The following is a 13,106-nucleotide window of genomic DNA, read 5'->3' as shown; positions in this document are numbered from 1 at the left end:
TGACATATATCCGCCCTTATAGAACCATACAGAACAGTCCCACTGCCCTAACAGTCCCCCGTACTCTGCCTGTTCATCCTTCCCTTTCCCCAAACCATTGGCAATCGCTGTTCTCTTCAGTATCTCCCTAGTCTTGGTATTTCCAGAATGTCATGTAACTGGAATCATACAGTATGGAGCCTTTTCCAGTTAGCAGTATGCATATAAGGTTCTTCCATGTCTTTTTGTGGCTTGATAGCTCGTTTTTCACACCAAATAATACTTCATTGTCTGGATGTACCATGGTTTGTGTATCCATTCTACTGAGGGACATCTTGGTTGCTGCCACATTTTAGCAATTATGAATACAGCTGCTATTCATGTGCAGGTTTTTGTGTGGACATGAGTTAATTCATTTGAGTAAATTCTAATACATGCCACAACATGGATGAACCTTGAAACATTATGCTAAATGAGATAAGCCAGAAGCAAAAACACAAATATGACTCCATTTATATAAGGTATCTAAAGTAGTAACATTCATAGAAACAGAAAGTGGAATGGTTATCAGGGTATGTGGGGGAAGGGGAGTTAATGTTTAATGGGTGTAGACTTTCAGCTTGGGATGATTAAAAATTCTGAAAATAAAAAAATGGTGATGGTTGTACAACATTGTAAATATGCTTAATGCCATTGAATTGTAAACTTAAAAATGGTGGAGCCAGGCATGTGGTGCACACCTGTCATCCCACCTACTCGGGAGGCTGAGGCTGGAGGACTGCTTGAGCCCAGAAGTTCGAAGTTATAGTGAGCTATGATCGCACCACTGCACTCCAGCCTGGATGACAGAGCAACACCCTATCTCTTAAAAAAGAGCAACATTATGAATTTTATGTTATGTATAATTTACCACAATTAAAAAGTAGTAGCGGCCGGGTGCGGTGGCTTACACCTGTAATCCCAGCACTTTGAGAGGCTGAGGTGGGTGGATCACATGAGGTCAGGAGTTAGAGACCAGCCTGGCCAACATGGCAAAACCCCATCTCTACTAAAAATACAATTAGCTGGGTGTGGTGGTGCATGTCTGTAATCCCACCCACTTGGGAGGCTGAGGCAGGAGAATCCTTTGAACCTGGGAGGTGGAGGTTGCAGAGAGCCAAGATTACACCACTGTACTCCAGCCTGGGCAACAGAGCAAGAATCTGTCTCAAAAAAAGACTAATAGCTAGTAAGCTGTTTTTTCACAGTGGCAGGGAAAAGAAAGATACACAGGATACCCTGCCTTGTGAAATAGTCCACAGGAGTTTGAGAACCAATAGTTTATATCAAAATGACTGATTGGATTAAATTGGTTAGGTGTTTTATTTTTATTAACTAAATCAACTGACTGAAGTAGTTGAAACATTAGTGTCATGAAGACACTTAAATAGATGATGGCTGTACGTAAGTTTAGACTACTTGACAGAAAAAGACATCCAAAGAATACACTTATTTGAATAGTGTTTTTAAATATTTAAAACCAAAATCAGCCGACTTCGTATGTAAAGATACTTACTTTGGAGTCAAGTAGCTCTTTTTCCTCTATTCATGTTATAGATCATGAGAGCAACTTTAAATGGCCTATCGTTAAAATATAGACAAAGTATAACAAAATGCTTAGGATTTCTAGAGTTTATCACCTTTCATTTGCATTTTATAGTGCTTCACAGTTTTGATAGACATTATATTTAATTTTGTGCTAATGACAGTAATGTCAGGAGGATTATATAATATTTTACAGATGAGGAAACTGAGTCAGAGATTAAGTGATTTTCTTAGTTCATAGAGTGGCATATCCAGGACTAGATTGCAATTCACTAGGCAATACTTCCTGCTCTTACCATGTCACCTTTATAATGTGGATGAGGTCACATTGAAGAAAAGCCTTATAAAAAAAAAATGTGGATGAGAAGTCCACAATTTTATCACTAAAAGAGAAAGCCAACACATGTCAAAATAAATAGGCAATGCATAATTAGCTAAATACATCTCTGTCTGATGTTATTTCAAGTCATGTTAACAAAATAAGTTTTGTCTAGGAGTTGGTAATTCTGGAAGAAACCTATTAACAATGGTGAGAAATTCGTATTTTTTTAATGAAATTCTGTAAGCTATTGGTGATATTTACTGAGGCAGAGGCTCTTAATGGGTTGTTAGTTCCTGGACATAACTGGGATAATTATGGACATTTTAATACAATAATGACAATATCCTAGATTTCTGGAATACATGTGAACTAGTTCTGATTAATTTGCCAGACAGTTCCAGTGATTCCCCTCCGCCATGCTGTTTTAAGATTTAAATTTCTCTTTGACATTTCTCTGCAAAAGAGCCAAAGCGTCTGTTGTCCTCTTTTAGCAAGGACAAGTTCTGTTTATAAAGTTAAAAAAGAACAGTTGCTGAAATGTATTCTACATAAGCTAATAATTTTTTCTCACTTTTTAAAATATGTAATTTGATGACTTCCTAAAGTGTCTGGAATTAAAGACAACAGTTTTAACAGAAATTGAGCCTCTAGTTGTACACAATTAAATTGTGAATTGAAATAGATTTTCCAGGCCAAGTGTGGTGACTCACACCTGTAATCCCAGCACTTTGGGAGGCCGAGGCAGGCGGATCACGAGGTCAGGAGTTTGAGACCAGCCTGACCAACATAGTGAAACCCTGTCTCTACTAAAAATATAAAAAATTAGCTGGGCGTGGTGGTGGGCACCTGTAATCCCAGCTACTTGGGAGGCTGAGGCAGGAGAATCGCTTGAACCCAGGAGGCAGAGGTTGCAGTAAGCAGAGATTGAGCCATTGCACTCCAGCCTGGGCAACAGTGTGAAACTCCATCTCAAAAAAATAAAAATAAACAAAAATAAACAAATAGATTTTCCAAAAATCTGAGTCACTGCAGCCTCAATCTCCTGGGCTCAAAAGTTCCTCCCAGGTCAGCTTCCCAAGTTGCTGGGACTACAGGCATGAGCCACCATGCCCAGTCTGTTTAACCATTTTTAAGTGTGTAATTCAGTGGCATTAAGTACATTCACAGTATCACGTAAGCATCACCACCATCCATGCCAAAGTTTAGAAGACAAATTTTAATATGCTTCAGGAGAAGGGAACTTCATTCTTTTTAAAGCCGAATAATATTCTATTATATTGTATGGGTGATGTTCTGTTTACCTGTTGAGCTCTGATAGCTAATGTGAGTTTTCAAGTAGCATAAATAAATTATTCACTATGGAATCAAAAATATAAATGTGATAAAATAAATGTCGATCCTGTAAGTGAGCTCATAAATGAGCAATGTTGTGTCGTTTTCACCAATGAAAGCTTCTCTTACCTTGCTATGAAATGGAGTGTTAGATGTAATGTAAGACATCAAAGCTTAAAGTAACTATCTCAGTACCAATGACTTTCTTCTTTTTTCTGTTACAGATCCAGATTTTACTTACCTAGGAGGTATTTTAAATCCCATTCCAGGTTTAGTATATTACCACTTGTTCCTCTTGGCATTTTTGATCAGTCTTATGTTCCTTTGAACACCTTTCATGTATTCCTTCTAGATTGTCAGTTCGAGCTCTCGGGAGCTGATGGAATAGTGCGCTCTAGTCAGGTAGAACAAGAGGAGAAAACAAAACCAGGCCAAGCCGTTGATTGCATCTGGACCATTAAAGCCACTCCAAAAGCTAAGGTATTATTATGTATTGAGTCTCTTCAGAGAAGAACATCATGATAAGGCATGATTTGCAAAATATGTTATTTTGGTTTGTGAAAATATTTATTGACTACATAAACTGATATTGCAACTTTTTTAAAATGTATTTTATTTTGCTTACTTTATTGGCACCTACTAAGATCCCAGTATTATTATAGCTAAATAAACTGGAATTCCTGAAATTATTCAGGAATATTACATGTATATTAAGATTCTCAGTTATAAAAGATTAAGATTCTTAAGGCCTGTCAGTTCCCAATTGGTGGGTGTGCATATTGATCAGCATGATTATAGATTCATTAACATCTTTATGAGGAGGAAAATAGGCCACAAGAGGTGAAAGTGTGTTCTCAAAAGTTACAGAGTTGGTCGTAGCAATCTAAAAACGAAACCCAAATGTGTCAAGTCTGTTCTTACCCTGCTGTCCTGTGCTACTCATGGGGCGCTTTTATTGGAAAGAACTGCAGGGAAGGATGTTTTTAAATAACTCCGACAGATTGAGTTTGGATACTGACTACTTCTGCATTTAATTTATACTTCTAGGAATATCAACAGAGTTAAAATTATATTTAATGCGTATTATGTAAAAAGAGGGAAAAGAGGAGAGAGGGTGGGAAAACATACCTCTCAAGAATCATGAAAATCAGATTTAAAGGTTGGGTAATATGATAGATAAAGTAACCTGAAAACCCATCTGCTAGAAGACACGTGGAAACATTGGGTAAAATATGACAAATAATTCTTTTAAAAGCATATGTGTAAGCTCCAGGAAGGAGAAAAAGAGGGTAATGCTTATGGGTGAGAATGAAGAGACAGAACTATAAATTAATAAATTGAAATTGATGTTACAGATGCCCCTGGCTGATTTTCATAACCTGTTACGGCACAGGGGTAGACATACTGAGAGCTTCCTTTTAATTCCCATACTGAGAAAAGAAGAGTCCTGGGGTTCACATGGCCTTTATGAGACTCACATGAAGCTGGAGCCCTCAAAGGGTGGCAACTCACATGAAAGCATAGATTAGAAAAAATGTTTCACTGCCACATGCTGATGACAAAGAAACTTGTTTTTCTGGGTTTAGTCTCAGGGTGAGGTTGGGAGTGAGGCTGGGGTCCCCCCTAGCTTTATACTTAGAAACCCTGCCTTTATTAGGGTTTGAGAAATGGATTTACATTCCCTGCTCAACCCAGGAGTCACTAAGTCCAAAAACTAACAAAATGGTCCTGGGTGCATTAAACCTTTGAGTCACCTGGCAAAAATAAATCTAAAAGTCACCAAGAAAGCTGCAGGGTTGGCATGGATGAAACACTGCTGCAGGTCAGCTCACAGCCCCCAGATTCTGAAACCCCTATGCTCACAGCCCACCATGGGTACGAGTTCACCAACATAACAAACAGGAAGGAGTTCCTTAGATCTCCAAGAACTTGAGTGTTTCACGTATCCTCCAAGAAGGAAACAGAGATGAGAAAGAAAAATGACCACGTCCATTTTTAAAATAACCAAATAGGAGGTCTATAAGTTAAAAGTGTGGCTATTAAAAGATGTATCTGAGGAAATTACCCAGAGCATATAGCTGGAAGAGGTAGCAGTTTATTAGGATTTTCCATAACTGATACTCTGTAGTGTGTAAGTAAGCCTGATGCCCAGGTGTTCACGCACACATGTGATGTGCGCCTCCCTCCAGCCTTGTTACCATGTCGGCACATGGCCTATCTGATGTGAAAAGGAAAAAAAAGAAAATTTCAAGAACTGATGAAAAGCATGACACAGGGTGACTCCCAAGCAGGAAAAAAAAATTTAAGTGACACTGACATTGTACCCCACAGACAAGGAGAAAAGTTTTTAAACAACAGAGAAAATAGTCTACAAAAGGATGCTATTAAGATTGACACCAGAATTATCAATAGCAAAATAGAAGCCCGAGACAATAGAATAATGTCTTCATAGTGTTACGAGTGTTCATTGTCATTTAAGAATGAAGGCAGTGGCGGGGATGTGGGGATGATTAATGAGTATAAAAGTATAATTAGATAGAATTAATATCTGGTATTTGATAGCACAACAGAGTGACTACAGTCAACAATTTATTGTACAGTTTAAGAGCGTAATTGGGTCATTTGTAACACATGATAAATACTTGAGATGATGGATCCCCCATTTATCCTGATGTAATTATTATGTACTGTATACCTATATCATATCTCAGGCACCCCATAAATGCATACATCTATTATATACCCATAAAAATAAAAAATAAAAGAATGAGGGCAAAATTAAGGTGTTTCTCTGCAAAATAATACATGAATTAAATGCTACAATTAAAATCCAAATATATCTTGTTTACAGGATAATTACAGGAAAATTTGAAAATACAAAACTAGGAAAGAACAGACAAATGTCAAAAAAGAGCTGATGTAACTATTAAAACAGAAATCAATAATGTCACTCTCTCACTAGATAAATCTCAGATATTAATGTAGCCTTAAAATGCACAAAACATAGATTGCTGATTGTCAAGGAAAATTGACAAATCCACAACACAGTCGGTAATTTTTTTTTTTACTTCTTAGTAATTCACAGATCAAGCATACAAAAAGTTAATATGGCTCAAAAGATTTAAATAACACAGTATGTGCTTAATGGTCATGCTGTCTTGCTCCCAACATCCAGAGAATAGGCATTCTCTACTAGCATTCATAAAACATTTATCAAAATAGATACACATGCTCAGCTAACAAAGGAAGTCTGAACTTATATGCAGAGCATCCTGTGACAAAAATGCAATTAAACCAGGAATCAGCAACCAAAGATTACTTTAAAACTCCATATGTTTGGAAATATAATAATATACCACTTAGTAATAAAGACACAGAAGAAATCAGTGTGAAAATTTGAATACATTTAAAATGCATTAATGAAAATACTACATATAAAAAAACTGTGGGGTACAGCTAAAACTGTACTTTGAGAAAAAAGACTGAAATTTAGTTAAGACTCCAGAAGTTAAAAGAAAAATCCAAAGAAAGGGCAATCATAAAACAAATTTTTTTTAAAAATGAAGATACAAAAAGAATAAATCAATGAGGCCTGACATGGGCTCTTTGTAAAAGGTAACAACAGGCAGACTTCTGCCAAGATTGATCTAGGAAAAAAAGACATAAATAGTCCAGGCACAGTGGCTCATGCCTGTAATCCCAGCACTTTGGGAGGCAGTGGCGGACGGATCACAAGGTCAGGAGATCAAGACCATCCCAGCTAACACGGTGAACCCCATCTCTACTAAAAGTACAAAAAATTATCTGGGCATGGTGGCAGGCACCTGTAGTCCCAGCTACTCGGGAGGCTGAGGCAGGAGAATGGCGTGAACCCAGGAGGCGGAGCTTGCAGTGAGCCGAGTTCATGCCACTGCACTCCAGCCTGGGCAACAGTGCAAGACTCTGTCTCAAAAAAAAAAGGAAAAAAAAGACATAAATAATATTAGAAATGGCAAAGTTATAAATCAACTACAGCAAGGCTTTAAAACTATTATGAGACAAACCAACTAGAAAGTAGACCTGCCAAACAAGAGAGGAGAGAAACTGTGTTTCTTTAATTAATAAATGACAGTGGGGGGAAAAGGAAAAACAAGAACCTATAGATTAAAAGAGATATAAAAGTCAAGTGAACTTACTGATTCAAACAAACTGTAAATGGAGGGAACTGATGACATTAAGAGGCGTGTAGAAGTTTGAACACTGGTATTTAATAGTAAGTTATTCATTTGTTTGGTTTGATAATAGGATAAAGGTTATTTTTTAAGTGGCTTTAGTGATACAGAAATGTTTACAGATGCAATGATTTAATGTCTTGAGATTTGTCTCTAGTATGTAAGAGTTAGAAGTGAGGAAAGACAGATAAAATAAGATTGGCTAGGTTATAATTGCTGAAGTTGGAAGCTGGATACACAGATATATTTTGTCTGTTTTTGCATATTTTGAAATTTTAATGTTTTAGACTATCATAAGAGAATATTATAAATAATGATTTGTCAGTAGATTTGTAAAGGGTATAAATGGTGATGTTTGGAGAGTATAGAGGGAATCCCTGTTTTTTTCTTTCTTAATCAGAATTCACAACAGGTTAGGAGACTAAAATTCTAAGGAAAACTTGTCTTTCTGGCCAGAGAAACTAGGTACAAGAGACCATGTTGTCATCTGGAGAATATGAAGGAAGTCTTGGAGAGGAGAGAGCTAGAGCAGGGAAGCACTAATGCAGACTTTCCTTCTGAGGTGCCTGCGTGTGGAACAGATCCAGGGAAACGTGGCAGCAGTGTTAGGAACCACGTTACAGTATAAACCACCTCTAAGTCCCTTAGTGGGTCACACGCTGGGCAAGCCTACCCAGCACAGCAAAGTCTTTGAACATTGGGACCACCATCCAAACAAAGAGAGACAGAATTTGCGGTCTGAATGCAACTTAGTTGTCTGCAGAACCAAAAGAGATAATAAAAAATGACATCCTCCAGGGATTTTTAACAGGATCCAAGTCACACAGCATAATATTTAAAATGTCCAAGGTACAATGAAAAATTACAGAGAACTAGGAAAATCTGGTTAATTTTTAATGAAAGGCAATCAATAGATCCCAACCCTAACCCAAATATTAAGAACTATCCAAAGATCTTTTTTTAATTAAAAAAAAAATGTTTTTAATAGAAATGGGGTCTCACAATGTTGCCTAGGCTGGTCTCAAACTCCTGAGCTCAAGTGATCCTCCTGCCTCGGCCTTCCAAAGTGCTAGGATTATAGATGTTAGCCACCATGCCCAGCCAGAATTATCAAAAATTCTAAAGCAATGATAGAACCATGCTTCATGAGATAGCAGTAAACACTCTCAGAGTAGGAAAATAGGACTCAGCAGAGAAATAAAATAATTTTTTAAGTGAAAATTTTAGAAGTAAAAGAAAAATCTGAATTTTTAACAAATAATCACTGTATGGGTTCAATAGAAAAATGGAGAAAATAGAAAGTCACTGAACTTGAAGATGAGTCAGTAGAAATTATCCAATCTGAAGTACAGAGGAGAAAAGATTGAAAACGAAGTGATTGAAAACTGTCCATGGGACAGTTTCAAAGGGCCTAACATTTGTGTTATTTAAGTCCTAGCGGGAGAAGAGATTGTCACAGAATAAATATTTGAAGAAAAAATTGCTAAAAAGCCCCAAACTTGATGAAGGACATATATCTAGAGATTTAAGGAACTCAGTGAACACCAAATAGGATAAACAAAAAAAAGCAATACCTGCACACATCAAAATCAAATTACTTGAAATCAAAGATTGAGATCTTGAGGTCTACCAGAGAAAAATGATGCATCTTGTATAAGGGAGCAGTGATTTGAATGACTATTTTTTCTCTTTAGAAATGATGGAAACCAAAGGTAGTGGATCAGAATCTTCACATGCTGGGATGGGCAGTAAGGGGAACTGTGAAGTCCAAATTTTATACCCTGCAAAACTTCTTCCAAGAATGATAAAACGAAGAGGATTTATCACCTATGCACTTGCTATAAAGGAAGTTATTTAGATAAAATACATGATACTAGAAAAAAATCTTGAAACTTCATGACTAAAGGGAAACGAATGGTAAATATCTGGGTAAATTTCAACTATTTTACCAGTATCAGGAATGAAAGAGAGGATATCACTACAGACCCCACCAACGTTAAAAGGAGTAAGAAAATACAGGGAACAGCTCTATGCCAGAAAATCAGATGACTTTGATGAGATGGATAAATCTCTTGAGCTACACAACTGCCCAAACATATCCCAGTAGAAATACACAACCCAAATCATCCTATGCTTATTCAAAAATGAATTAATAAACATCTTCTAACAAAGAAAACTCTAGGCCTAGATGTGTTCACTGGCAAATTGTACCAAACATTCAAGGAAGATATAATGCCAATTCTTTAGTATCGTCCAGGAAATGAAAGAGCAGAGAACATTTCTAAACTTACTTTGTAAGACAAGCATTACCCTGATACCAACAGACAAAGAGATATTACAAGGAAACTATTGATCAGTATTCATCAAGAAAATAGATGCAAAAATTTCAATAAAATATTAGCAAATCTAATTCAGCAATATAAAAAAATACATAATAGTAAAGTGTGGTTTATCTCAGGAATGCAAGTCTGGTTCAACATTTGAAAAATCAATGTAATTCACTATAAAGACTAAAGAAAACTATGATTGTCTCCATTCGTTAAAATTCAACACCCATTCATGATAAAAAGCCTCAGAAACAGGAACAGATGGGACTTCCATAACCTGATGAAAGGTATCTACAAAAACCTACCAGCTAAAGCAGGCACAATGGCAAGCACCCATAGTTCCAGTTATTAAGGAGGCTGATACAAGAGGATTGAGAATCGCTTGAGCTCAGGAGTTCAAGGCCAGCCTGCACATCATAGTAAGACCCTGTCTCTTAGGAAAAAAACAAAAAACAAAAAGAAGCAGAAAACTCTACAGCTGACACCATAGTTAATGGTGAAAACCTGAATTCTTTCCCCTTCAAAATCAGTAGCAAGCTAGGTCCTATTCAATGTTATACTAGAAGTTGTAGCCAGTACAAAAAGGCATACAGACTGAAAAAGAAGAAATCAATCTTTTTGAAGATATCATTGTCTATATAAAAATTTCCATAGCATCTAAAAAGCTCCTGGAACAAATATATCAGATTAGCAAGATTGCAGGATGGAAGACCAGTATGCAAAAATCAATTGCAGGTCAGGCACTGTGACTCCCGCCTGTAATCCCAGCACTTTGGGAGGCCAAGGCAGGCGGATCACTTGGTTCAAGACCAGCCCGGGCAACCTGACGAAACCCAGCCTCTGTAAAAAAAAAAAAAAACAAAATATATATATGTATATATATAAATTAGCCGGGCATGGTAGCTGCACCTGTAGTCCCAGCTACCCAGGAGGCTGAGGCGGGAGGATCACTTCAGCCAAGGAGGTGGAGGCTGCAGTGAGCCAAGAGCACACCACTGCACTCCAGCCTGGACAACAAACTGAGACTCTGTCTCAAGAAAAAAAAAATCACTGAATTTGTATATACTAGCAATGAAAATTGGAGTTCAAAATTAAGAAAACAGTACCATTTAAAATATTACTCCACCAAAAAAAACTGTGTAATATCTGTAAACTGAAAACTTAGAAGACCATAATGAAAATATTCAGAGATGACCTAAATAAATAGATATACTGTGTCAATGTATTAATAGGCCCAGTAGTGTAGTGCTAAAATGTCAGTTCTTATGAAAATGATCTGCACAGATGAATACAATTTCAATCAAAATCACAGCTATATTTTTTGTAAAGATTGACAAACTGATTCTAGAACATAATGGAAAAGCAAGGGATTACAAAAGCCAAAATTATTCTGAAAAACAACAAACATGAAAGACTCATTACCTGATTTCAAGACTTACTGTGAAGCTTCAATAACCAAGACTGTAGTACTGACAAAGGACAGACACACAGATCAATGGAACAGGATAGTCCAGAGATTAGATTTATGCAAATATGGTTCATTGATTTTTTTGACATTGAAAGGAAATTGAGTGGAGAAAGGATAATCTTTAACAGATGGTGCTGGAACAATTGGACCTCCATATTCAAAGAAAAAAAATGAACCCTCACCTACACCCAACACTGTATTTAAAAATTAACTCAAAATAAATCATGGACATAGATGTAAAATTATAAAACATTTAGAGGAGAATATATGAAAAGAGCCTTACTGGGTTAGACAAAGAGTTCTTAGATGCAACACCGAAAGAGTATCCATAAAAGAAAAATTTAGGCTGGGTGTGGTGGCTCACACCTGTAGTCTTAGAACTTTGGGAGGTTGAGGCAGGCAGATCTCAAGGTCAGGAGATTGAGACCATCCTGACTAACATGGTAAAACCCTGTCTCTACTAAAAATAAAAAAAATTAGCTGGGCGTGGTGGCGGGCACCTGTAGTCCCAGCTCCTTGGGAGGCTGAGGCAGTAGAGTGCTGTGAACCCGGGAGGTGGAGCTTGCAGTAAGCCAAGATCGCGCCACTGCACTCCAGCCTGGGCAACAGCAAGATTCCATCTCAGAAAAGAAAAAAAAAGAAAAATTATAAGTTGGACTAATGAAAAAGCTTTTCTATGTGAAAGACACTGTTGAGTGGGGGGGAAAAAAGCCACTGACTGGGAGAAAACAAAATCACCTATGAAAAGATTTCTTTCATCCAGAACTCAAAACTCAGCAATAAGAACAAAACCCAATTATAAAACAGATTTTAACAGATACTTCACCACAGAAGATTTAATCATTACAAAAATGCAAATTCAAACCACAATGAGATGGCACTATTCTCTGTTAGAATAACTGTAATTTAGAAAAATCACGCAGTGCTGGGAACTCTGTAGAGCAGCTGAAACTCTGATACATTCCTGGTAGGAGTGCAAAATGATAGAGCCACTCTGGGAAACAGGTTGGTGGTTTCCTATAAAGTTACTATGTGACTCAGCAGTCTCTTCTGGATGGGTACCCGGGAGAAATGAAAGCTTATGTTCATGGAAAAAACCTGTATGTAAATATTCATGACAACTTTATCTGTAATAACCAAAAACTAGAAATGTTTCAAGTGTTCTTTAGCTTTGGAAAGAATAGGTCAGGTGCGGTGGTTCACGCCTATAGTTCCAGCACTTTGGGAGGCGGAGGCGGGGGGATCACTTGAGGTCAGGAGTTCAAGACCATCCTGGCTAACATGGTAAAACCCCGTCTCTACTAAAAATACAAAAAATTAGCCGGGCCTGGTGGCAGATGCCTGTAATCGCAACTGCTTGGGAGGCTGAGGCAGGAGAATTGCTTGAACCCTGGAGGCGGAGGTTGCAGTGAGCCCAGAGCACACTACCGCACTCCAGCCTGTATGATGAGCGAAAATTCCATCTCAAAAAATAAATAAATAAACTGTGGTACATCCATATAGTAAAATCTAGTCAACAATAAAAAGGGACAAACTATAGCTACGTGCATTAACCCCAGATGCATCATGCTAAGTGAAATGATCTAGACTCGATACATGCTGTGTGATTTCATTTATACGAAATTCTGGAAAAAGTGAACTACAGGACAAAGAACAGATCATTGCTTACCGGGGATGAAGACTGGAGATAGTTTTTGACTGCACAGTAACAGCACAGGAGAATTTGAGTGAGTTGTGGAACTGTTCTTGAAGTGTCAGCAAGGACTGAGTAGTGGATTGAGTAAAGCAAGCAGACTCAAAGAATTTGCTTTAGAAGTATAAATTGTCTCGTTAGAATTCAACTGTAAAGAGAAAATATATATATAAATTGGTACAACCACTTT

The 13,106-nt window shown here is 37.3% G+C and overlaps 1 protein-coding gene and 1 non-coding gene across 4 annotated transcripts in view; both read left to right on the top strand.

Annotated features, from left to right (window-relative positions):
• Window positions 1-13,106, top strand: part of NETO2 (neuropilin and tolloid like 2) — a 61,309-nt gene that overhangs the window by 17,360 nt on the left and 30,843 nt on the right. For 2 of the 3 annotated variants that reach the window (XM_023189594.2, XM_023189592.2), the window contains exons 5-6: window positions 3,442-3,465; window positions 3,570-3,697. In XM_023189594.2, the coding sequence (XP_023045362.1) occupies window positions 3,442-3,465; window positions 3,570-3,697 (152 nt within the window). Of the gene's footprint in view, window positions 1-3,441; window positions 3,487-3,569; window positions 3,698-13,106 lie in introns of all 3 variants that reach the window. The other variant, XM_023189593.2, reaches the window with a different exon arrangement.
• LOC111524437 lies at window positions 5,335-5,441 on the top strand. The gene has a single exon (XR_002725789.1). It is a non-coding gene; the product is annotated as a small nucleolar RNA U13 (small nucleolar RNA).

The sequence above is a fragment of the Piliocolobus tephrosceles genome, chromosome 17, assembly GCF_002776525.5.
Source record: "Piliocolobus tephrosceles isolate RC106 chromosome 17, ASM277652v3, whole genome shotgun sequence".
In the NCBI taxonomy this organism is placed as follows: Eukaryota; Metazoa; Chordata; class Mammalia; order Primates; family Cercopithecidae; genus Piliocolobus; species Piliocolobus tephrosceles.
Note: the sequence above shows the minus strand (reverse complement) of the source record. Positions and strands in the feature narration are given on the sequence as shown.